Source organism: Orycteropus afer, unplaced genomic scaffold, assembly GCF_000298275.1.
Source record: "Orycteropus afer afer isolate SDZICR_OR568_19922 unplaced genomic scaffold, OryAfe1.0 scaffold01180, whole genome shotgun sequence".
Lineage (NCBI taxonomy): Eukaryota > Metazoa > Chordata > Mammalia > Tubulidentata > Orycteropodidae > Orycteropus > Orycteropus afer.
In genome coordinates this window covers 115,157-143,040 of record NW_006922767.1, presented here as the reverse complement: position 1 = coordinate 143,040, position 27,884 = coordinate 115,157, and the positions used below count along the sequence as shown (strand labels likewise).

At 37.5% G+C, this 27,884-nt stretch overlaps 1 protein-coding gene across 1 annotated transcript in view; it reads left to right on the top strand.

Moving 5' to 3' along the window:
* The window catches only part of ASXL2 (ASXL transcriptional regulator 2), a 63,356-nt gene extending 35,907 nt beyond the window's left edge, over nt 1-27,449 (top strand). Inside the window, exons 6-10 of the mRNA XM_042783440.1 lie at nt 8,529-8,692; nt 14,871-14,967; nt 19,570-19,675; nt 20,929-21,643; nt 24,975-27,449. Coding sequence (XP_042639374.1) covers nt 8,529-8,692; nt 14,871-14,967; nt 19,570-19,675; nt 20,929-21,643; nt 24,975-27,449 — 3,557 coding nt within the window. The remainder of the gene's footprint in view (nt 1-8,528; nt 8,693-14,870; nt 14,968-19,569; nt 19,676-20,928; nt 21,644-24,974) is intronic.
* Nucleotides 27,450-27,884: the final 435 nt, after the last annotated feature.

Below are 27,884 nucleotides of genomic sequence, written 5' to 3'. Positions count from 1 at the left end.
GTATAGTACCTTAAAAATAAGACTATCAAGAGAATGTTATTTTTCTCAAGTTAATCTTTTAACTTTATGTTTTTTGATTTTTGGGGGGTGGTGGGTTTTTTTTTTAAACTTCTAAGTCTCAAAATCTGTTAAAAATTTTGAAGGGAAGTATTTATAAGAGAAATAATATAAAAATGTCTCTTAGAATTAAAGACACAGAATTCAGGATTGAAATAATAGATGTCAGAAAGCATGAATAAAAGTAAACCTACACCAAGGCGTATTCTTTTGAAATTTCAAAACATTTAGGATAATCAGAAATTCCACTACACTATTAAAAATACTCATTTATTTTTAAAATGAATTAAAATTATTGAATTTTATTATGTTATTAATTATTAAAGATTTATAGAATGTTTACTAATATTGCCAAGCATGAACTTAGGACCACAGGTATATGGTGATGAATAGAACACAGTTCCTTCTTTCTAGGCCTATATTCTACTTGGGAGCGCTGGTGGCATAGCGCCTAAGGCATGTGACTGCTATCCAGAAGGCTGGCGGTTCAAACCACCAGCCACTCCTCGTAAGGAAGATTAGGCAATCTACTTCCATAGTGATACTGCCTTGGAAACCCAAGGAGGGGTTGCTATGAGTCGGGTGTGACTCAATAGCAGTGAGTTTTTAGTTGTTGAGTTTTTAAAAAAAAAAAGAACAACTCACTGCCGTCAAGTTGGATCCAACTCATAGTGACCCCTCCTTGGGTTTCCAAGGCATTACAGAGGTGGGGCTAGCCCAATATTCCTTCCGAGGAGTGGCTGGTGAGTTTGAACTGTCAGCCTTCTGGTTAGCAGTCGGGATGCCTTAGGCACTATGTCACCAGTGCTCCAGAGTATAAAAATTTAGATCATTTATGTGTAATATTTTTTAGTTAACATTGATATAATTTATTTTAACTTGAATAAAATATATGGTATATCATACATTATTGTAGCTCAGATTCTGTCAGAATATACATAGCCCAGAATAATAGAATAAAGCAACTTGAGCTGAAAAAAAGTAAGGTCAAGCTTACCACCATTAGAGGACTTAAACTCTGAATTTCTGAAAATGAACCAGTTTGTCTGAGGAACATAAAAGTATCTTCAGGATATAATTTCATCAATAATAAATTAGAGTAATTTGGAACTCCTTCCCAGTCTCACTTAAAAAGTTAAAAGTTTTACCTAAAGTGTGATTCAGCTGTGAGGGCACACAATGAATACAAAAATAAGGAAGGCATGACACTCATTATGTCAGTTTTATGTAGAAAGAGAACGGAAATGTTGCTTTCTGGTCCATAGCGCCATTGCGACATCGATCATACAAACAGAAAAAATTGGCAACCACCTACGTGACCGTTACTGAGGATCTAGTTAATTTAATTATGGTATATCCATATGTTGGAATACTAAGCAGCTATTAAAAAATAAACAGAATTTTGTGAGTGATACATTAAAAATATTCAAGATACTAGAAGAGAAACAAAATAGGATTAGTGTGTATAGTATGATTTAATTTCTTCAAATTTAAAAATATTCATTGGAAAATAGGGCTTAAATGTAGAAACTTTAGCTTTTTTATTTTAATCTTTGGTACTGTTTGAATTTTTTCCGATGTATAATATCTTTTTTTTTTTTTAAGATTAAAAATTGTTTTCCTTTAAAATAGTTTTGATTCATATGCCAGAAAAGTTTATGAAAATTAAAATGGTAAACAAAAAATATTTGCAGAAAATGTAAACTTAACTTTGACATTATCCAAAGCATTTGTACTAAACTACTGCCAGGTATGCATATAAAAGGACACATATAGCCAATTTATAGAAAAGAAAATAACATTACCATGTGTATGGGAAAATGCTCAGAGAATTGCAAAATAAGTTTTCTTCTTTTTTCCTGTTAAATGAAAAAATACGTTTTATTTGCTAATAACCCAGTATTGCTAACCGGAAGGAAGACTGAGCAATATACTTCCGTAGAGATACCGTCTCAGAAATCCAAGGAGGGGTTGCCATGAGTCAAAATCGACTTGATGGCAGCGAGTTTTTAATATTGCTAAGAAATAGGCAATACAATCTTACTAAATTTTCTTTTTAATTCTAGTTTGATTTCATGATTCTTTTGGTTTAATCATATCAAAAAATGATAATTTTATGTCCTCTACCCATTTTTATACTAAAACTGTTGATTAGTAATGGCAACAAATGGCTTTTTAAGTTTAAGTTTTTAAGCAAGAATGGTGTTTGTGATGATATTTTGATAATCTTCACATTTAATTTGTTTTTTCTTTTATCCTTAGCTTTTAAGATTGGCTGCTTAATTATATTGAATATGTTTTCAGCTTCCTTGACATGATGATTTAATGTCTCCATTAATTTGTTGCTATAATAAATTAATGTTGCTCATTTCCTTTTTAAAATGTACCTTAGATGTACAGGATTAGATAGACCACAGTCCATCCTTGGTTCATGGTCCTCTGACATCATTGATCTGCTTTATATGGATAATAAAATATTTTACATTATTATTTTAATACAGTAATTAACACCTTTGAACCTATTGGCCAACCCAGGAACGAGAACAATGCCAATAATTTATATCTATCTTTGTGTTCCTATCCTGTTCACCTACCTCCCTTCCAGAGCTTACTATAATCCTAAATTTTTTGTTTATTACACAATAAACAGTAGTAGGAGAAGACTGGTGGATGCACATAATTTCTGTCTCTCTTTGTTGGTAACTGCCATTTTTTTTTTTCCTTAGAAGTGAAGTAATTTATTCAAAGGGAATTTACATATTATGCTAGTTTATTCTCCAGACAGTGGGAAATACAACCATCGAATGCTGTATGCATTATTAATTTTTTAAGTTTCGCTTTAATTTTTATGATTATTAAAAAAATAATTTGTGTTGTTATTGAAAATATACACAGCAAAATATACATCAGTTCAACAATTTCTACATGTACAGTTCAAGGACATTGATTATATTCTTCAAGTTGTAACCATTCTTGCTACCCTCTTTCAAATTATTCCACCACTGTTGACATAAACTCACTGCCCTCTAGGCTGCTCATCTAACCTTGCTGTTGTCAATTGATCAATTCTTTGGAAGAGCACAATGCTTAAGGCACACATTCTTTACTAATTAAACTAACATACTGTTGTGTTTTTTTTTTTTAAAAAAGGTGACTCCAAGGGATAGTTTTGTTTAAGGTTTAAAGATTAACTTAGGAACAATAATTTCAAGGAGTTATCCAGCCTCATTGGTTCCAGAAAGTTTGGATTCCATGAGATTTTGAAATTCCGTTGTGCACTTTTCCCTGGAGGCTTCTGTAGACGCTTCGATCAAAACATTCTATAGTAGTAGTCAGACATCATCTCGTTCTTCTGGTCTCACGTCAAAGGAGGCAGTAATTCATAGAGGCAGTTAGACCTACAGTCTAATTCCACCTATGATTCCTGACTCTCCTTCCTCTGACACTCTAGGCAAATAGAGACCTATTGTTGTATCTAGGATGGCACTTGTGAGCTTTTAAGTCCCCAAGCACTACACCATGGACTAGAAGGTACAACAGAAACACTAAAAACAATAAGTAGGCCAATTGACTAGAATGACCCTAAATGTTCAAACCAAGAAAACAAATCCTGTGATAGGAGCTGTGATGGCGTAGTGCCTAAGGCATTTGACCACTAACCAGAAGGCTGGTAGTTCAAACCCACCAGCACTCTTTGGAAGGAAGACTGGGCAATCTACTTCTGTAGAGATACCGCCTTGGAAGCCCAAGGAAGAGGGGGCGCTATGAGTCGGACTTGATGGCAGTTAGTTTGGGTTTTTTTTGTTTTTGTTTTTAATGTCTTGTGCAGAAGCATCAGTCGGTAGCAGCTGCTCTTCTTTTATTTGTTTTTTGTTTTGGTAAAAAATATATATATATAACTCATCATTTGCCAATTCAGCCTTATTCAGGTGTACAACTAAGTGATATCAGTTACATTAATCGTGTTATGTTGTGCAACCATTACCCTTAATCGATGCCAAATATCACATCACCATGAATAGAAACTCACTGCTTCCCCCAAACAGTGGTTCCTCTCTCTCCCATACCTGGTAACCAGTAATAAACTTTGTTCTCTACACATTTGCCTATTCTTGGCAGTTCATAGAAGTGAGATCATACAATTTTTGTTTTTGTGTGATTGACTTATTTCACTAGCATAATGTTTTCAAAGTTCATCCATTTTGTAGTATGTATCATTTCTCTTACTGACTGAGTAGTATGCCTTTGTATGCATGTACCATATTTTATTTATTCATTCATCTGCTGATGAGCATTTAGGTAGTTTCCACCTTTGTGCTATTGTGAATAGTGCTGCAGTGAACACTGGTAGATGTATGTCTGTTCATCTTGCTGCTTTTAAGTCTCTTGGATATATACCTAGGAATGGATTGCTGGTCATATGGTAGTTTTATTTTTAATTTCTTAAGGAACTGCCACACTTTTTCACAATGGCTGTGCCGGTTTTATTCCCTACCAACAAAAGATAAGGGATCCATCATTGCCTGCATTTGTTATTTTCGATTTGCCACCACCTCTCCCCACCCCACCTTTTAGCCAATGTAGTAGAAGTGAAGTAGTGTCTAACTGTGATTTTGATTTGCATCTCTCTGAGGGCTAAAAACATTAGATCATCTTTTCATGTGTTTGTGGCCATTGACATATCCTCTTTGGTGAAATACCTATTAAAGTCCTTAGCCCATTTTTTTGATTGGGTTGTCTTACTAAATTGCAAATATATGCCATTGATTCTTAATATATAAAGCTATTTAAAAGTTGCAAATGTTCTAATTCTGTCATTTTACAAAAGCCATAGAGCTAACTACTGTAGATAGAAATGCTAGATTCTTTCTCTTTATATGCTGGTTTTCAACATGGTGGTGGTGGTGGTGGACCCTTTGCTTTACTAAGCTTGGTATCCTTCTCCAGGGACTGGTCCCTCCTGATGACATGTCCAGAGTATATGGGGCAAAGTCTTCCTATCCTCGCTTCTAAGGAGCATTCTGGCTGTACTTGTACCAAGACAGATTTGTTTGTTTATCTGGCTCAGTATTCTCCACCACCGCTATAAAATCCAAATGCATCAATTCTTCTTTAGTCTTACTTATTCATAGTTTTCAACATACCAAATTGTTACTTTATCACCCTCAAAGGGGACAAAGGTTTCTCTGAAACTCATAAGCTTGCATAAACATTGCCTCCTTTTTGGTCAGTGAAAGCCTCTTCAGGTTGTCTTCTGAATGAATTTTACACAAGTTTAGTAATCTGTGATGGATTTATCTTGTACAGTTTTTTTCCCCCAGATTCAGAATCATCCATTTCTCCAATATACCCTTCTTCCTTTCAATAAGTAGTAGTATAAATTAACCCATCCCATTTATTTGTTGCATATTTATTTTAAAATAAAATACCTCATGAATTTTTATTTATAGTTTCAATTAAAATTCAGAGCTCTACAACTGGTTTTGGTATTGCATCTGCATCTGCTATTTTGCACAAGGATTGTGGTTCTTCAAAACTCAAAATCATTTAGAGAAAAAAAGGGGGGGGTACCAGATTTGCTGGTCAGATAGAGCCTGGTGAAACCACTGAACTGTGGCTCCTAGCTTCCCTTCAGGTCTGGAATTGAACCCACATCTGTGGTTTCCAGGCAAACAAAAGACAGGCATATGAGTTGAACATTTACCTGAGGTAGATACACTCCTTGGAGAGAACAATCATTGAGAAAGAAGGGCTGCTTATGCACAGGGAGACAGCTCAGGGGCAGCAGTGCATGGAGGGATGGACACTGGGAAGAGGTAACTATGGGGAGAAAGTGGGAGGGGAGCTGTTGCATTGTGGTAAACTGTGGTCAATGTCATGAGACAAAGTATATGTGAACTGCTATATGGAAAGTGAATTTGCTCTGTAAATCTTCACCCAAATCACAATTAATACAGATAGATAGATAGATAGATGGTTCTTAAGGATACAGTGGATGATAAAATTAATGATCGCTTGCAAGCGGTTTTAAAATATTATGTGCTTATGCTTTCCATTTATCTAAATAGTTGTTCACTCTCTAGACTGACGTCAGAGTATGCCATAGGCATTATATACTATACTTTGTAGTCTTAGGTCTAGAAAGCTATTTATTTAATGGTTACCACCAGCCCTTATTTTGCTGCCTCTCTAATTTGATTGTCTGAAATGCGTTTTCTCTGAAAAGGTTTATGGAAGCAATGCTCACTGAGTTCTTGCATGCTAACATCAGTTTATGGTCTTTATCTATGGATACTCATATACTAAATCCTTGGCCTACATTGCCTTTCCTTTAAGTGTCTTAAAATATATTACTCCATTTTCTTTTGTTAAAGTCAATTATATATTTTTCTATTCTTCATAAGTCATTTGCTGTTTTTGTATATATCCCAAAGGATTTTTCTCTTTGGTGTCTATTTTTCTAGTGTCTTGGTCATTCTGGATTGATACCCTCAATTGTATTGTGTGTCCTTTTACCACGTATGTGCTTATCATCTTACATTTTCTTTGGGTTTGTTCTTATTTGTTTCTAACTTCTTAAGTTATTTTAGTAATTTTCTGATATAACCATTATGGCTATATTTCTCAGTTTCCCCACTCACTGCCTCCCACATGTTTTAGTAAGGTCACTCAAGCAATGGCAGATGACCAAGTAGTATATAAACTAGATATGCCAGGGTAATTTATTAGGAGAAACTCACAAGGGCAATGAAATGTTCTCCCATCTTTTATTTCTGGTTACTGCTATGTTACAGTGGCATACCACCTGGATTGTTGGATAAGCTTTGTGAGGTAGTGCTGGATTTTCATTTGCCTTAGTCCTATAGGTTTAACTTGGGGGGAAAATGTTAAACAGAATTACTTTTGCTTGTGCATTTGCTAGGAGGCCAAGTACCTATATACAGGATCTTGTAGCTTTGTGCTCTAAATGAAGACTTTCTGGGTCCTAGAGATCTATTCACATTAAACTTTTGCTACATACTGCTAAATTTTTCTCTAATAAAGATTATACTAATTCAGTATATAAGATTAGTGATTGAAAATGTTTTGTCTTTTTGCCACTCCTTTTGTCACTACATTGTAATTTTTGCCATTTTGATAGATAAAAAATGTTCATTGGTTTAACTTGGATTTCTTTAACTACTAATACGTTAGCAACTGGTTATAGTTAATGGCCTAAAAATTGCCTATTCATTTACTTTGCTTATTTTTCCCTTATTGGTGTTTGTCTTTCTTACTGATTGGCAAATGCACCTTTGATATGAAGAATAGTACCTAAAATATTGCTTTTCCCGAATTATGTCTTTTAACTTCATGTGTTCTGTTTTTGGCGATTTTTTTTTTCTTTTGCTACTTACATTTTAAACTTCAAAGTCTCAAAATCTGTTAGACTATATCATTTTTGTTACAGATTTTCTCAAACTACTAAACTACTCAATCGTAACTTTTTTAACCAATGCAAATTAAAATCAGTGGGGAAAATATTCTCAGGGAAGGGAAAAAAGGGCCTCAGTATTAGATTTAGTTCTTAGATTGTTTTTTTTTTCTGTTCTGTTTGTCATTCTGTACATAATTTTCCCAGTTCCTTTTGGAAAATAATCTGGCCTCAAACATAAATGCACTTCTAGTATGGCTTAAGGTCCACTTGATAGACCTTCCTCTATTTGTGCAGAGAAAATACCTCTTTTCATTCTCCTATGTGAATGAAGGAGCTCTAGTGGTGTAGTGCCTAAGGCACTTGACTGCTAACCAGAAGACTGGCAATTCAAACCCACCAGCCACTCGTCGGAAGGAAGGTTGGGCAATCTACTTCCATAGTGATACTGCCTTGGAAACCCAAGGAGGGGTCGCTGAGTCGGGTCCAACTCAGTGGCACATAACAACACAACAGCAGTACGTGAATGAAAAAAAAGATTTAGTTTTATTTGTCTTGATTCCAGGAAAGAAATTTTAACTCTTTCATAACTCATGGGACATACTACACCCAACATTTTCAGCCTCTAAGATTTCTTGGGAAGTTGCTATCCCACTTGTAGTATGTGCTATTTGCTACTACCTGGCAAGGGCCTACTGTATAACTTCATAAATCTGAAAAAAAACAGGCCTAACTCCACTAATCCTACCACCAGCATCCATATGGGACATATATGTCCCACATAACTGTATCAAAATCCATATTATCTCAAAAAAGTACTATTTTTCTTTGATTTCAGCATGCCTTGCATTACTGAAAACACATAATAGCAAGACAAATTTCAAAGCAGAAACTAATTTTGCTATGAAAGGGTTAAAGTCCTTAAATGTTACTTTGTTCAAATGATACTTGATTAGGTGCTTACAGCCATGGACTTTTGCATAGCAGAGCAACATAGTATTTAAGTAGGAACAAAACTATGAGGAGTCCAATATGATTCTTTTCCCCTTTTTTGTAGGACAAATGAAAAGGACTAAATGTGCTGAAATTGACGTTGAGACACCAGACTCCATTCTGGTTAATACAAATCTGCGAGCATTGATCAATAAACACACCTTTTCAGTTCTACCTGGAGACTGTCAACAACGACTGCTTCTGCTGCTTCCAGAAGTGGATCGACAGGTGTGTTAATTCAAGCCTAAGCAATTTTATAACCTTTCTGAGGCTTCCCTCACTCATTCCCCTAAGAATTCCTTAAGAATTTTTTTTTTTTTAATTTCTGTGAACTGATAGAAAAGTGGTATTAATGGTACTAAAAAAAGAAATGTTATTCTTATGTAAGCATTCTTAATAAGTGGGCCCTGTAAGGCTTATAAAATAAAGCAAAACTCTTTTACCAGGATGCAATGATTAAAGAATAAAATCTGTCTTGTTATCTGTCATCTACTGATGTAGATAGGTGTCAATAGAATATAGCTTAAGGAGATCTGGAGAGTTGTATTGGTCCAGCATCTATTAGATGTGAGCCAGTGCCTCAATGGAGTGGGAAATGTTAGGAATAAACCAAAGACCTGTATTCAGATAATTATATACATCTGATATAAGGGGTTAACAGTAAAGGGATTATTTTTATTCTTTTATTAATTTTTTCAAAAACATGATTCTTTTCATAGTATAGAAGTTAGACACTATCAGTTATAGTTTCAAACAGAAGTAGCAAGAAGAAATACTAATGGTTTAGGAAGAGTCAAGGCAGGAACCACAGATTCACCTTAGTCAAGAATAATAGAGATCTCAGACTGAGGCTCTCGTGGCATAGTGCCTAAGGCATTTGACTGCTAACCAAAAGGCTGGCGGTTCAAACCCACCAGCCACTCACTGGAAGGAAGGTTAGGCAATCTACTTCCATAGTGATACTGCCTCAGAAACCCAAGGAGGGTTCACTATGAGTCAGATCTGACTTGATGGCAGTGAATTTGGTTTTGGTTTTTTTGGTAAGACTAAGGCTTTCATCAAAGCAAGAGTAAATGGCAGATCCCTCCCCCTTCTGAATTTTTGTTTGCTCCTCTACAAAAGAAAGGGTGAGACCATTATGATTTTCTAAGGTTTATTCAGTTACAGAATTTTCAAAAATTGTTATTTCCTTGTACTTACTATGTGCTAAGTAATATGGTAGAATTTTTTAATTTATGATGGGGAGATACTTCCCCTAGCTTACAGTAAAATAATTAAGATAAATAGAGAGTAAGTTGAGTACACAAATCTGTATAATTATTGAATTGAGATTCAAAACTAATTCTGAAAATGATCTTTCTGCTAAACTACATTGATGTCAGTTACATAGAGCTATGAATCAGCACATGTCAAAGCAGGTCAGATTCCATTGTCTGGGTGCCCACATAAGCCAGATACACTACCAGCACCAAGAAGAAAGAAGTGAAACTGATCCTTCCCAGTGATTGCTCTGTTTTAACAGCTCTTAAAATCAAAGCTTTTGGGTTGCTTACTTAGAAAAAGTTAGGAGACTAAAGTTTCAGTACAGTTTTTAGAGGACCTCTCCTCATTAAGAGATTGTTCTCATCTGTTTTTAGACGCAGGGTTATTAGGCTGTGTGTATAATAGTATATAGGACCTAACGGAGGGCCAATTTATAGAACTCTAGTGCAAGTTCCACCAAACTGTCTTTTTGACTGATGGCTTATACCCTCTTAGAAGGAATATTACTACATATAATTTTGAAATTAAAAGGGACCTCAGAGGCTATCTGGTTCATCTTCTCATGCAGTGCAAGCTTATGAGATAGTTTATGGAGGAGATTGCTTAACCAGTGTTTTTTACTTATTAATATGATGGAGCACACATAGTATTCTGAGATATATTGTCCTTATACATAGAGCCTTTAGCATTCCAACTGAGTAAAATAGTTCCACTGTCCAATGAAGTTTTCGGGGTTTATAAAGAATCTTAAGAGTGCATGGGTGGCGCAAACGAGTAATCACTGGACTACAACAAAAAGGTTAGATACTCAAATACAGCCAGAGGCTCGTGGGAAGTAAGACCTGAAGATTTGCTCTGAAAGGTCACACAGCCTTGAAAACTCTCTAGTTCTACTCTGCGCACAAGGTGTTGTCATGAGTCACAATCAACTCAAAGGCCACTAATAACAATAAAGAATTCTAGCTATCGCTAAGATGAAAAGTTGGAAACCATACTGCAGTATAAGGAGTACTCAGCAGTGAACAGAAAAATATTACGACCAGAGGAAGAATGAAGATGAATAAAACAGCTATGTTCAGATATATTTGAAGCTCTATCAGATGGAAGGAGTTTGGGTAAAACGATAGTCATCCCTCTGTATCCATGGGGAATTAGTTCCAGGACACACCTTCTCCCCATTCCAAAATCCTGAGATGCTCAAGTCCCTTATATAAAATAGCTTAATATTTGCATATAAATTATACATCTTATTTACTGTAAAATCATCTCTAGGTTACTTAATAATTACTAATACAATTCAAATGTTACATAAATAGCACTTTACAGCTCTTTCTTAGCCATTGAGGGATTTTTTTGACCATTTAATTGCTCCCCACCCCCACCCCCCACCCTTGGAAAATATTTTCTATCCATTCTTGATTGAATCCACAAATACAGAGATCTTACTATGGGAGCTCTGGTAGCATAGTGCCTAAGGCACTTGACTGCTACCCAGAAGGCTGGCAGTTCAAACCCACGAGCTACTCCTCGGAAGGAAGATGGGGTAATCTACTCCCGTAGTGATGCTGCCTCGGAAACCCAAGGAGGGGTCGCTATGAGTCAGATCCAACTCAACAGCATATGACAACAACAACAACACTATGACAACAATTAGAGCAGTTAGATTGTGGAATGCATTGACTTGTTATGGAGTAATTGCTCATCAATAGAGTATTCAAGCAGAGATTGGATAATCTGTTCCACAGGGAAGCCTGTTACCCCTCTACCAACATTCTAATGGAGGGTCTGGGAACTACAGCCCGCAGGCCACACTCTGGCTCACTACCTGTTCATTTTTCTTTTTTTTTTTTTCTTTTTATTGTGATTTGGGTGAAAGTTTACAGAGCAAATTCATTTTCCGTACAGCAGTTCATGCACATTATGTGTCATGACACTGATTACAATCCCCATAATATAACATCTCCCTGCCCACTTCCTCCCTGTGGTTACCTTTTCCCTGTGTCCTTCTTTCCTATGCATTCCTGCTCTCTAAGCTATCTCCCTGTGCAAATGCTACCCTTACGATCTCCCATATTGATTGTTCTAAAGAGTGTACCTACCTGCTGTAACTGTTCATCTTATATGCTTGGGAAGCCACAGAAGTGAATTCAGTTCCAGGCCTGAAAGGTAAGTAGGGGCCATAGTCTCAGGGTTTTCACCAGTCTCTATCAGACCAGTAAGCCTGGGGTTTTTTTTGTTTTGTTCTGTTTTGTTTTGTTTTATGATTTTGAGTTTTGTTCCACATTTTTCTTCCACTCTATCCAGGGTCTTCTGTGTACTGATCCCTTTCTGAGTGGTTGACAGTGCTAGCCAGACACCATCTAGTTCTTCTAGTCTCATGGTCATGTAGGCTAAGGTTTGCATGGTCCACTAGTCCCTTGGACTAATTGTTTCCATGTGTCTTTGGTTTTCTTCATTCTTCTTTGCTGCATTACTGCCTATTTTTGTAAACAGTTGATATTGGCACATTGCCATTTCTATTAGGGCACATATTGTCTGTGACTGCCTTGTGCTTCAATATCAGAATTGAATATTGCAACAGAGGCCATCCACCTCGAAAGCCTAAAATATTTTTTGGTGTAGCCTTTATACAACATGTTTACCAACTCCTGCCCTAAACAACCAAAACCAAACCCAATGCTATCAAGTCAATTCCAACTCAAAGCAAGCATTTTTAGGACAGAATAGAACTGTCCCATAGGGTTTCTAAGACTATAAATCTTTATGGAAGCAGACCTCCTCATCTTTATCCTGTTGAGCAACTGGTGGGTTCAAACCACCGACCCTTTGGTTAGCAGCCGAGTGCTTTAACCAGTACACCACCAGAGCTCCTGACTCCTACCATTGTTATTGTTGTTATGTGCTGTCAAGTTGGATCAGGATAAAATAATGTTGGCTCGATAGATTTAGTGAGTAGAGTGGGTTAAGAAGTTTCCCTAATTTTAGGTTTTCCAAATACTTTCCTAAATTTTCTTTAAAAAAATTATTGACTTAAAATTTGTGTTTAGATTTTTAATCTATCTGGAATATTAATTTATTGATTGATTTATTTTGCATATGCAGTGAAATTGAAGTTCAACTTTATTTTTCCACTGTATGGATAGCCAGTTGATCCAGCACTATATATTTGTTTGAAATGTACTTTATTACATACCCTATTCCTATATATTTTATATAGATATATATATAAATAGGTATATAGATATGTAGTATATGTAAATAGTATAGATAAGAATTTTTTAAAAACCCACTGCCATCAATTCGATTCTTGACTCATAGTGACCTCCATTGGGTTTCCAAGGTTGTCAGTCTTTATGGAAGTAGATTGCCTCATCTTCTTCCTAGAGAGCAGCTGGTTAGCAACCAAATGCCTTACCCACTATGCCACCAAAGTTCTCTCTATATATATATGTATGTATGTGTGTGTGTGTGTGTGTATATGTATGTATGTATATATATATACACGTATGTTGTTAGGTGCCATCGAGTCTGACCCGACTCATACCAACCCCTCCTTGGGTTTCCAAGACGATACCACTACAGAAGTAGGTTGCCCAACCTTCCTTCCGAGGAGTGGCTGGTGGGTTTGAACCACCAGCCTTCTGATTAGCAGCCAAGTGCCACATATATGAATATAATATGCAGTATATATATATGTGTGTCTGTGTGTGTGTGTCTATATATGTTTGTAAGATGCTCTCTCCCACTGATTTCTTTTTTCACTTTTATGCCAGTAATAATAGGATTGTTTGGATTTTTTTTTAGTAATAATAGGATTTTGATCACAGTGTTTTTGTGTGGTGGTTTACTACATGAAAAGGCATTTCATCCTCACAGTTTGTCATTGTTATTATTATTTTCTTAACCGGTCTATGGCACATTTTTTTCTATATGAACTTGAAGATCATTTTATTCAATTAATGAAAAATAGGCTTTGGGGTTCTGGTAGGAGTATATATTAATTTTGAGGAGAATTTTTATTGCACCTTTTCTGATCTAGGGTTTTATGTGTTTAAATAAGATTTTATGGTTTTAACTGAGATAGGAAATGTAAAATCTCTAATGTAAAGAAGAATATTTAAAAACTTCTGTCAAGATATCGCAAATCATGTCAGTAGGCAGATAAATTAGGAAAAATACTTGCAACATACGCAAAAGTCAGTTTTACTATATATAATATACATAGAACTCTTACAAGTTAATAATACATGAAAATAAGCAACCCAGTAGAAAAAATGGAATGAACTGGCAATTCATAGGATAATAAATCTAAATATTCATTGAGCATGCAAAAAGAATATAGACAGTTTAATAGTCCAGACAAAGGGAATTTCTTCCATTTTAGACCTACTAGATTGACATCATTAAATAGCAGTATCTACTATTAGCAGAGAAGTGTATGTTCATATATTGCTGGTAGAAGTATGAATTGTTTATTTAGCCTTTCTGGCAAATAATTTGATAATATTTAGTTAAACACATACATACACACATTCTTTGATCTGAGAATCTATCCTGTAGAAATCAAAGTACAACTTTATTCATCTATACCAGAATGCTTATTGCAGCTTTGTTGATTATGGAAAAACACTGGAAACAAAGTTTATAGCTATGACTAGGGAGTGGACATTAATACAATGAAACAATATGCAACCATTAGAAAGAAGCTAAAACCTACAGCATTTGACTTGGAGAAATTTCTACATTGTATTAAATGAGAAAAGTAAGGTTAAAAACTGGGTTCCATTTTTATAGAATTTATATATTTTTTTATATAAATTATGAATTGCTACCCCCATAAATCCTATTTCATACCAATTTGTTTGTTTGCCAGTGATTCTATGAACAGGTTTTTAATCATTGGAGAATAAAGTTGGAAAGAAGGAGAGGTGAGTAAACAGGAGAGGAATTTTTTAGGAAAAGTGGTGCATTAAAAAATACAGGTATCCATAATAATGGTATTGGGTGTATTATTAGTTACAATATGGTCATCTTAGTATAAATAAACGTCCTTAAATTCTTTTCTATAAGGAAAGGAAGGTGGAGTTCCGCATGATACCTTAACTTTATTTGTAAGCTTTCCTTTGTTAATTTTTTGACCCAGGTTGGTCCAGATGGTTTGATGAAGTTAAATGGTTCAGCCCTTAACAATGAGTTCTTCACTTCAGCAGCCCAAGGCTGGAAGGAAAGACTATCAGAAGGTAAATGTTCTACCTTATGTGTCTCCCAGGATGGCACTTGGAACCAGTAGATTTATATGCACCTGGGGCCACTATGAGGACATGTTAGCACCTCATTGCATCAATAGGTAGTTGAATAGTTAAGGAGGCTAAGGATAGTTTTTTCCCATAAGGAGAACTCTAGTGATCCTTTGTGAAACATATTGCTAGACGCCCATCTCTGTTGGCTCCAGATGGAATCCAGCAATATCTTTCTTTAATGATTTAGAGTCACTTTTGAAGCTAAATTATAAACAACATTTCAGTCCTTAATCTTAGAGATTCTGATTTAGTAAGTCTAGAATAATGCCTAGAAACTGAAATTTTAATAAGCTTCCTAATAAGCAGAGTGTAGAATTAGATTTCTTTTTTGATGCTATTATAGTTAGTGTTTGGTAAGCAACGAGATAACTTCTGCATTTTGCCCATCCTTAGTGAAACTAAGAGTAAAAAGAAACAGTAAAAGCTTTTTTTAAAAGATTGAGATATGTTGTGATCCAAAATAAAAATATCACATAAATATAAATATTAAATATTGAGATATATTTCACATACTTATAAAATTCACCCATTTCAAGTATACACAGTTTAGTGGCAATCAGAACATTTTAATAAATACAGATAACAGATGATAATTACTGACTGTAGTTGTTGGTTTGCCATATATGCCATGTTTATAACTCTAATTGAACTCATTCACTGAAGGTACATCATAAAATAAAAGGTAGTTTCTTTCTGTTTGTGTGCGCATACATAGCATGTAGTGTCTCTCTGTATTAGTAGTTGTACATGAATGTTTATAGCCAAAGATGGAAACAACCCAAATGTTCAAATCCTGGTTGCCCATAATATAAACATTATTAAATATACTGATTTATTAAATATACTGATGCCCAGGCCCCACTCAACGATTTTGGTTTTACTGGTCGAGGATGGTGTATTAGTTTCTTGGGGCTGCCATAGCTAAGTACCACAAAGTTGGTGTCTTAAAACAACAGTAAGTTCTTCTTCAGCAGTTTTGGAGGCTGAAAGTCTGAATTCATGGTGTTGGTAGAGCCGTGTTCTTCTCTCTGAATGCTCTAGAAGACCTTTCTTGTCTTCCAGCTTCTGGTAGCCTCTGACATTCCTTTTTGTGGTTTGTGACAGCATAACTCCAGTCTCTGCCTCCATCTTCTAAAACCACTTCTACATTTTAGGTATTTCTAAGAGCAGCAGCCCTACTTCTCAGTACCAAATTTTGTCTTAGTTTCTCAGTACTACTCTAACAGAAATACCACAAGTGGGTGGCTTAAACAAAAATTTATTTTCTCATAGTTTGTTGTTGTTATTAGGTGCCATCAAGTTGGCTCCAACTCAGAGCAACCCTCTGTCCAGCAGAACGAAACACTGCCCGGTCATGCACCATCCTCACAATCCTGCTATACTTGAGCCCATCACTGTAGCGACTGTGTCATTCCATCTTGCTGAGGATCTTCCCCTTTTTCGCTGACCCTCTGCTTAACCAAGCATGATATCCTTCTCCAGGGAATGGTCCCTTCTGACATGACCAAAGTAGGTGAGATGAAGTCTGACAGTTCTCACTTTTAAGAAGCATTCTGGCTGCACTTCTTCCAGGACATATTTTGTTCATTCTCCTGGCAGTTCATGGTATATTATATTCAATATTCTTTGCCAACACCACAACTCAAAATCATCATTTCTTTTTTGATCTTCCTTATTCATTATACAACTTTCACATGTATATGAGGTGATTGAAAATGACCCATGGCTTGGGTCAGGCACACCTTAGTCATCAAAGTGTTATCTTTGCTCTTTAACACTTTAAAAAGGTCTTAGGCAGCAGATTTGTACAGTGCTCTATATCACTTGATTTCTTGACTGCAGCTTCCATTGGTGTTGATTGTGAATCCAAGTAAAGTGAAATCCTTGACAGCTTCAAATTTTTTTCCATTTATCATGATGTTACTTATTGGTCTAGTTGTGAGGATTTTTGCTTTCTTTATTTTGAGCTACAAACCATAGTGAAGGCTGTAGACTTTGATCTTCATCAGTAACAGCTTCAGGTCATCTTTGCTTTTGGTCATGTCTCATGGACCAATGAAGGTTCCAAAAGCTTTATCCATCCATATCATTAAGGTCAACTCTGCTTTGAGGTGGCAGCTCTTCTGCAGTCCTGTCTGGAATGCCTTCCAACCTGAGGTGCTCATCTTCCAGCACTGTATCAGACAGTGTTTCACTGCTATTTTGAGTAGACAGTTCAATCAGTCCATAACAGCCACCTTCTCTCTGCAGCTCCTGTGTCTGTCTGCTCTTTTTTTGTTGTTTAAAAAAAGGGGGGGGGTGGGGAGGAACACTGCAAAAAAAAAAACACAAATTGACCCATGTCACTTTAGTTTTGTGTATCTCACTGTACAGAAGTTATATTTCAATAAAATGTATTTAAAATAATACAGGACTGAAAATGAAAAAACAAAACAAAAGAACACCAGTCCTATTGGATTAGAGGGCCCTCCCCCCACTTAGTCAAGTATGACCTCTTATTAAATAATTACGTCTGCAAAGATCCTGTTTCCAAAAAGATCACATTCAGTTACCTGTGATTAGAATTTTGACATGGTTTTGGAGGACCCAATTTAACACACAACAGATAGGCCCTGAACTTCAGGGTTTTTGTTCCCTCTTTTTATTTTTAATTTTTCCCAAGTGATTGTAATATGCAGTCATAATTAAAACCACTGGTATAATTTTTTTTAATTTCTATTAAGGTAAAATTCATAAAATATTAAATAAACCATTGTAAAGTATAGAATTTATTGGCATTTAGTATACTGACAGTATTCTGCTGCAACCACTTCCACCTAGTTCCAAAGCATTTTCATTACTACAAAAGAAAATCTGGTGTCCATTAAGTAGTTACTCCCTGGTCTCCTCTCCCCCCAATCCCAGGCAACCACTAATCTGTTTTCTGATTGTGTGGATTTACCTATTCAGGATATTTCATATAAATAGAATCATACAATGCATGATGTTTTATATCTGGCTTCCTTTACTTAGCTTAATGTTTTTGAGTTTCATTCATGTTGTACCATATAGCATGTGGCTGATTAATATTCCATTACATACATTCATACACATGCCTCTGTGTGTGTGTGTGTGTGTGTGTGTGTAACATTTCTTTATCTCTTGACGAATGTTTTTTCACTTTGTGGCTACTGTGAGTAATGCTGCAAACAACATTGATGTACAAATATCTGTCAGTTTCTGCATTCAAGTCTTTTGAGCATATATCTTGAAGTGGAATTGCTGGGTCATATGGTAATTCTATGTTTAACTTTTTGAGAAACCACCAAACTGTTTTCCACAGTGGCTACACTACTGTAAAATTCCAGCAGCAATGAATAAAAGTTCCAGTTTCTCCACATCTTTACCAATACCTGTTTTCAGTTAATAGCCATCTGAGTGGGAATGAAGTGGTTTCTCATTGTGGTTTTGATTCGCCCTTTAGGGCTAATGACCTTGAGCATCTTTCATGTCCCTTTTGGTCATTTGTATATCCTCTTTGTTGAAGTGTCTATTCAAGTTCCTTGCCCATTTTTCAATTGGGTTTTCTTTTTCTGTTGAGTGTAGGAATTCTTTATATATTCCTCATATTAAACCGTTATCAGATATGTTGTTGTTATGTACCATCGAGTCGGACCCAACTCATAGTGATCCCTCCTTGGGTTGCCAAGGCAGTATCACTACGGAAGTTGATTGCCCAACCTTCCTTCCGAGGAGAGGCTGGTGGAGCTATATATGGCTACTAAATATCTCCTTCCATTCTGTAGGTTGTTATCTCTTCACTTTTTGAGGAAGTCATTTGATGCACAAAAGTTTTAATTTTGATGTAGTATAATTTATCTGTTTTGTGTTTTTTGCTTGTGCTTTTGGATCAAATCTAAGGATCATCAAATACCAGGTCCCAAAGCATTATCCCTGTGTTTTGTTCTAAAAGTTGCATGATATTCATTCTTATATTTAGGTGGTGGTTCCATTTTTTAGTTGATGTTCTTATGTGGTGCATGGTATGGTTAATTCCCTGCCTTTTTACTGGAACCTTAAATGTCTGTAACTGGGCATCACTTTTTATTCTGCAATTGATAGTAAAGAGCTAAAAAGTAAGTTGCCTAGGAGAAACAAAACTTTAAAACTTATCCACAGTAGTGTTAGTTACTGAAAATACATCACTGTTATGCCATAGTGGAAACAAAATTAGAAATTAAATGTTAGAGTTAGATGAAACTGGAAGACTATGATGTGTAGAGAAAGAGGGAAGTGCTGCAGGGGAAGCCCCGAGATTATGATGACCTCAACCAAAACTACATGGAGTGATGTGCAAATGTATTTTTATTCCACCTAATGGCATTTTTTTTTTTCAAATGGCATATAAGCACTACCTTACAGTGAAGACATCTGGAATTTTCTGTTACATTCATACGACAGTATTCTGATTTCTGCATGAACCTCCAGGACTTATAAATAATGAAAAGTTGCAAACAGCATTTTCCTATTAAATAACTTAGGGGGGGTGTTTATACATTACAGGTGAGTTTACACCTGAGATGCAGGTGAGAATTCGACAAGAGATTGAAAAGGAGAAAAAAGTGGAGCCATGGAAAGAACAATTCTTTGAAAGCTACTATGGTCAAAGGTACTATCAAGACAGATTCTATAAACCAAATGTTGATTTTTCAGAGTTGTCATATTGTGCTTCATCTCATTACCTTGCCAGAAATTCTAGTCCCCGATTGCCTTCTATTTTTTATATCATCTCTTGTTTACTGAAGTTTTTTCTTACTATGAATCTCAGGTACACAGAATTGGATATATCAGAATACAAACTCTGTCCTCAAGGAGCTATAGTCAAAATCATTTTTCCTAACAAAAAGTCCAAATGAAATTTTAATGAGAACACATGAACAGGAACATAAACAGGTAGACCTGTTTTGTTTGAAATCAGATCAAATATCCAAAGTGCTATTTGTTAGTCTCCCTCCCTGCCTTTTGCATACTACCTGGTTTTATCCTTAGCCATTCCATCTCAGAGATGGATTTATTTTAAGTCACCTAAGAAGAGTATACTGGTTTTATTATTTCAAAAAAATTAATTAATTAATTAATTTTTCCTGTTATACAGTATTCTAAAACATTAGGAGAAGTCTCTAGTGATCCTTAAGAAGCAGTCCAACTCTTTGTCAGGACACACTGTGGAAATCCCAGCTGGTTTACACTCCCAAGATAGCTCAGAGGCTCTTGAACTCAAAATTTCAGAGCTATACCACATGAGGATTAAACAGACTTTCTAAAAACTCATGTAATTCTCAGCCTTTAGCAAACATTGACATCAAGTTCTCCTACTATTCTCTTGGACTTCCTGGGCCAGCCTTACTTCAGGTACTATAGAGTATTGGTCACAATTCAAACCCACAACTCCAGGGTGAATGGATCTTAGCCTTCTCTGTTCTCTTGTGTATATAATATATGATGCATACCTCTAGACCATGTGGCCCCTTTATAAGCAGAGGTAGTAATAACCACAATTATTAAGCGTTTATCATTTGTTAGGTATGTTCTGAGTGCTTTTCATCATAGCAATACTTTGATGTAATTAATCTTTATAATTAATCTCTACTTCAATGTACAATTGCAGAAATTTAGGTACAGAAGACTAGTAACTAAAGAGCAGATGGACAGTTTGTATCAGAGCCAGGATTTGAATCTAAGTACTCTGGTTCCAGAACCTGTACTAATAAAAACAGTACTCCATCTGAAGATAAAGACGTGAAGAATGCCTACTATGCAACAGGAATTCTCATACACGCTGTCATATCCCATTATCTCATAATACCTTCAATAACATAGGCCATTTCTCAACTAACATTGTTCTTTTTTCCACTATTTTAGTTCTGGTCTGAGCCTTGAAGATTCAAAGAAATTGATAGCTTCAACAAGTGATCCCAAAGTAAAGAAAATCCCAACTGAGCAACCAAGATCCATGCTCCCTTCCGAGGCCTCTCCTGTCAGAATAGCCCCAGTGGTTCCCCAGTCAGAGTCCAAAGAAGAAGCAGTGCAAATGCCATCACCAGTGAGAAAAGAAGTACATGAGAGCCAAGATAAGGTGCATTCAAACTTCTCCAAATCCACAGAGCCCCTACTTTCTTCAGCCAGCAGTACCAATGAGCTTAGCAGCATTCTTCCCATCAAATGCCCAAAGGATGAAGATCTCTTAGAACAGAAGCCAGTTGCTGAACAGGAGCCTGAGAAAGAGAATCATCTCACCACATCTTCTAATTGTAACACAAATGAAAGCCCAGATGCTTTAGTTACATCCCCAAGCAAACCCAAGAGTCCTGGAGTGGAAAAACCAATAGTGAAGCCTGTAGTAGAAGAAGCGGGTTCACAGGAGACTGCTATGAAAGAGCCTCCCTCAACTCTTGTTGATCAGAGCCCAGAAGGCCTCAAGAGGAAATCTCTCACCCACGAAGAGCCCCCTGTGAGCTGGGAGAAGAGGCCACGTGTCACTGACAGTTGCCAGCACCAGCAGCCATTTCAGTGCTCGCCACAGCCCTTTCTCAATAGAGGGGACAGGGTCCAGGTGCGAAGAGTACCACCTCTCAAGGTAACAGTAGGGATAATTGAAAAGGAGAGATTGTCTGAATTTCAAGAAATGTGTAGTTTTCCTATTAATGCAGAAGCAGTTGTATATATTTTATATGTATTGTTTCTTAGGAGATAAATAGGTAATTTAGAACTGCATTCCTTCCTTTCAGATCATTACTGATACTTATGTAAGGAAGGAAAGTGGATATCTAGTGCCTCCTCTAGCTCCCTTGCTGGCTATCTTAAGACAATTATGAAAATTATTCCATCTTATATAACAAAATAAATATGAGAACAAGGATGCAGAGGCCATTGCTATGATTAAAAGATAATATATTTGTCCCAAGCCAATATTAACATTTAATTACTATTACTGCATCCATTTCATACATGATTCATCATTACTTAGTTTTAAGATTTATGGTTTTAGCATTTAGGAATCTTTTTTCTTTTCTACCATTAATATACACTGTCTTGCTTCTGATTCTGATTTATATGGTAGTCAGTTTTACTATTCTTCTTATAAAAATATTAGAAACCTTTCTTTAATAAATCCCAATCAAACCTTATCTCCAAACATTAGAGCTGAGTTGTAGTTTAGATTTTACTATAAGTGACACTGGGTAAAACACATAATCTCTGTTTCCTCATCTGTTAAGAGTCTGGATACATCATAATTCTGAACGTTTTTTACTAATCCCAAGACTCCACACTGAAAATGTAAATCCACTATGACTAAGCATACTTTGCTCTTTTCCTACCTTTTCCTCCCCTACTGAAAGACTTTTCACCAAAAGTTGCATTGGTAACTCTTATTTAAACCCCTATCTCAAGTCCCTCTTCTTTAGGCAAAGCTTGACGTAATTTACAACAGAACAAAACTTTTTAAACAAAATTTAAAAAGTAAATAGAAATGGAATTTTATTACAAATGCTATAACTTAGCTATGTGTTTATGTATAAAAAATGAAACACACATACACACATATATATACCATTCTGTATACAGGTAAAAAGAAAAGGATCTAATCTTTTTGCCATACCAGGGCTGGTTTTCTCAGATAAATTGTTATCAGCGCCTCAACAACTTTGAGTGGTTTTGTACCTAAATAGAAGGTGTAACATCTCATTCATTGTGCATATTTACGGAAAGGGTTATTTACCTAAATAAGTACAGTTTATTATTTTTAGGTATTAAAACTTCGTTTTAACTACTTTTAATGATTGCCATTATTTAATTTCAATATACTTTTGATCATATCATCACGATAGACATCATTTGTTGTGCTAAATGTATGGTATTACTTTCAAGATTATTCTTATGTAAGGTTGTTTGTCCCTATATAAAATTCCCATAAATAGCTGTGCTTTTCTTGTATTTAGTTTTCTAGACTTGTCTGTTTTTGCCTTAGTGGTGGTCTCTTGTACATGATGTGACCAAGGAGCAACAGTTGCTTCTTTATTACTGTAAGCAGCTTCTAAAATACTCTGTGCTGAGTAATGCTATCAAGGTTTGTTAGAATTGGATATAAAATAGATTCAGCTCTGAAAGAGGGATTAAGTATATCTCAGATGCATGTACTTTGTGATGGCTGTCACACAATTAGGGACACCTAACTTCTGGATTACACAGAATCAATTTTTCTGATGACCTTTTGATAAATTGTTAGTTATTTTACTATTCTTAATTTAAGGATTTCCAGAACAATGGAATACATTTTCTTGTGTTGTTTAATTAGATTTTCTAGATTGTCTGTAACAACTGTATACTCCTTTAAATTCAACCAACTACTGTAAGTGTCCAGATCTTGATGCATTATAATTAATTCCAGTAACTTTCAAAGTATTGTTTGGAGCACGAGTCAGATTCTTTTCAAATATGATATGATACAAAAATGAGTGGTTTCAAACCTGATAATGTATTACCACAATATGAGAAGCTTTTTGTTGGGGTTCCAATCTGTGAATTTCGAGGTAGACTCAGGGCATCTGAAAAAAGCTTAAGAAGCTCCACAAGTAAGTGTACCCATTCCTTACTTATCAGCATGGTTGGTGTCCAACAACCAGGCCATTATGTGAAATTGACATCATGCAAAAGTCAGGAGCCACACACCATTTTTGGTACCAGTGACATCTCCTTCACTTACCACCCATCAGGCGCCCCTGGCCCATCTCTGGATGCATGTGGCATAGCAGGCCCCTGTCCCCACCACTGCAGAACTGCAGGGGTTGGAGTTAGGGGTGGTGATAGCGGTGGTTGGGTATTGCCTGCTATCCTGGCACCTCCCTAGGTGGGAACCTCGCTCATCCTCCATCTGCCTCAGCCCATTTTTCTCATTTACTTCCTACATCCTCCAGCCAACCTCTTTGGCACCTTTGGGCCCTCACCAGCCTCCCCCTGCCCTTCTGCAACTTTGCATAGACCTGCTGTTGCATGTCTGTGGCCAGACCAAGATGTTGCAGAAAAACGGGAGGGGGCATCCTGTAGCCAGTTAGCCACCATCCCTTGTATGGCCCCTTTGTTTGTAGAACTTCTAATATGTCATTTAGGGTGGCCCACAGAGGCACCCTAGCCCAGCCATGGGCCCACATGGGGCCCACATGAGACCATCGGACGTGCCACCTGAGAATTTTTCAAAGTTGTTTAAATGTGATATGTCAGATAATGAGATAATTGAGGAGTATAGGCATCTAATGCCAACCAGGGATGAGAATCAGGAGAGTGAACATTATGTACACACGTCTACACTCTCCCTCATATGGATGGCATGGTACATGCACCTCTGAATCTCTATTCTAGTGCTGGCTCATTTATTTAATTTGAAATAGTCTAGCCTATGTTCTTAATAGTGTATCTGTGTGTGCATGTGTCTGTGTGTAGACCAGGGCACAGAAAGTATTGTTCCCTGAACATTGGTAGTAAAGCTAAGAAGTGAAAATAGTAATAATAGGATACTCTCTTGTTTCCCAGCCCCAACTCACTTCACACACATTTAAAAATGCAGATACCATAGAAAGGTTTATATCTTAAACAATTACCAGTTTAGAGTAGTATTGATATTAGGAGGGAGTTGTGTTCAGGAAAGTAATAGGGATTTGAAGCAGGAATAGAGGTTTTAGGAGTTCCTGGGGAGGGAGGAGAGTCTGTGACTCTCCGATAGAGGAGGTGCCAGGTAGGAAACAAATTTGTGTTGCCGTCTCCATGATTTGGTCTTAGACCAGCTGTAGACCTGCCTTCTTTGTCGCAGGTGCTGTAGTCTTCACCCTACTCTGAAAATGTGTTAATGAAGTTTTGTTACACTTATCAATGAAAACTAAGCTCTGATACGTTTTTTTCCCTACTTCTTTCAGATCCCGGTCTCCAGAATCTCCCTTATGCCATTTCCTACATCGCAGGTCTCTCCCAGGGCTCGTTTTCCAGTCTCCATCACTAGTCCTAACAGAACAGGAGCCAGAACCCTTGCAGACATCAAAGCAAAAGCCCAACTGGTCAAAGCACAGAGGGCAGCTGCTGCAGCCGCCGCTGCAGCTGCTGCAGCCGCCTCCATTGGAGGGACCATTCCAGGACCTGGCCCAGGGGGTGGACAAGGTCCAGGAGAGGGTGATGAAAGGAAAACTGCTAGGGGAGGGAGTCCAGGCTCAGACAGAGTCAATGAAACTAGAAAGGACCCCATACTGGAACTGGCAGGAACTGGAAGCAGGGGAGGTACGAGAGAGCTTTTACCCTGTGGTCCAGAGACTCAGCCCCAGTCTGAGACCAAGAACCCAGGGCAGGCACAGCCTCATAGTGTCTCTGGAGCACAACTACAGCAAACCCCCGCAGTGCCTCCCACATCTGCTGTCAGTGGAGCATGCACAAGTGTCTCATCACCAGCCCACACTAACCCACCCCCACCAGCTTTAGAGAAATTGAATAGTGAAAAACTGAACCCCACCCGGACAACAGCCACAGGGGCCTCTCTCAACCACCCTCAAGGGTCCAATAAGTGCAGACAGGAGAAAGCACCTTCTGCTCCAGCAGGCCTTGCTCTGATCTCAGGTGCCTCGCCCATTCATTTTGCAGTTGACGGCACAGTTGAGCCCAAAGCAGGTTCTAGTAAGAATACATCAAACCCTTCAGCCTCAGCAGAGACAAATGCTAGTACTCCAGTGGATATGACTCCTTCTCCTTTAACATCTTTATTGACAACAGCCACTTTAGAAAAACTTCCTCTACCCCAGGTCAGTATAACCATAGCACCTACTGGATCAGCTCCATCCTTGAGCACTTTGCCAGCAGTTTCTAGCCTTAAATCCCCAGGAACTTCTTCAAGTATGAATGGACCCATTTCAAGACTGAACTCTAGTATCCCTGCTAATAATCCTTTGGTCACTCAGCTACTCCAAGGCAAAGATGTTCCCCTGGAGCAAATCCTTCCTAAACCTCTCACCAAAGTTGAAATGAAACCTGTTCCACTGACTAAAGAGGAAAAGGGATTAGGAGCACCCATAGGTACCAACATAACAGAAAGTAGCACAAGAGAGGAAATTAATGAGAGACAGTACCACCCAGCTATACAGCAGCTGGGTAAAACATTGCAAAGTAAGCACCTACCCCAGGTTCCAAGGACCCTTCAGCTCTTTTCAGCTAAGGATCTGAGGGACTCTAGCATTGACACACATTCATACCAAGAAGGATTAAGTAAAGCAAGCCAGGATCAAATTCTTCAGACTCTCATCAAAAGGGTTCAGAGGCAGAATGTTCTCCCAATGTTGCAGCCCAACCAGTTCAACTTTGCTCACTCAGGTTTCCAATTAGAAGACATCTCCACAAGCCAGAGGTTCATGCTGGGTTTTGCTGGCAGAAGGACATCCAAGCCTGCAATGTCAGGCCACTACTTACTTAACATTTCTACCTATGGCAGAGTTTCAGAGAGCTTTAGGAGGACCCATTCTGTAAACCCTGAAGACCGATTTTGTCTAAGTAGCCCCACTGAGGCCTTGAAAATGGGATATACAGACTGTAAGAAAGCCACAGGAGATAGCAGCAGTGGCAAAGAAGACGATACTGATGAGGAGAGTACTGGTGATGAACAGGAATCTCTCGTGGTGAAGAAGGAACCCTTGGCTCCCCTGAGTTCTGACAAGTGTGAAGCAGGTTCGGGACTCCACAGTAGGGAAGCCCTGTCCACCAATGATTGCTCAGCTAACAAGAACGTGAAGGCAGAGACACCAGTGAATGAGCACACCACTTTAAGCAAAGAGAGTTACCTGTTCACTAGAGGCCAAACATTCGATGAAAAGACCCTAGCCAGAGATTTTATTCAGGCAGCACAGAAGCAGATGGCTCATGCAGTAAGAGGTAAGATGATGGGTAGTAGCCCTGAGCTTTTCAGTTCTAATGCTCTTCCTGTACCTGCAGACAGCCCCACCCAAAAGCCTCTGCTGCTTCCGCCGCTGCAATCCTCAAAGCTGTATGGAAGCCCTGCACAGATAGGGCCAAGCTACAGAGGCATGATCAACGTCTCCACCTCATCTGACATGGACCATAGCTCTGCTGTGCCGGGTATGCCTGACTGTAGCCAGGTATCTAGCAATGTAGGTGATGTTATGTCCTTTTCAGTGACTGTCACTACCATCCCTGCTAGCCAAGCTATGAATCCCAGCAACCACGGCCAGACTATTCCTGTCCAGGCCTTTCCCGAAGAGAACAGCATAGAGGACACACCTTCGAAATGTTATTGCCGTTTGAAAGCCATGATCATGTGCAAAGGGTGTGGCGCTTTCTGCCATGATGATTGCATTGGCCCCTCTAAACTGTGTGTCTCCTGTCTTGTTGTTCGGTAATGAAACTAGAAAGAATACACTGTAAAGGAGAAGGGGAAGGAAGAGTTGACAAGATGTCTTTTTTGCGTCCTTTTGGAATCACAGAAATAAATAGATTTCAGTTGTCTTAGGAGACAAATGTTACTTAATCAGGAATACAGAGGACAGATCTTTTATGTTTTAGAGGAAGAGCACCTTGTATAGTAAGTCTAAGTCAAGCACGACTTTGTGAATTTGTGACAAGTTTGCACTTACAAAATCATGTAAATATGTCACATTTTGTTTTAGCATTGTTTTTTCAAGTGTTTAGGTAATAATGTATTACTTTGAATTCAGATTTATGTTCCACTTCATGTGACTGAGAAAAGTTAAATATGAGACATGGTGAAAGAGCTGTCTCTCTTCTGACCTTTTCTCTAAGGGGCTTGGGAGAGGAAGGAGAGAAGGAATGGTCTA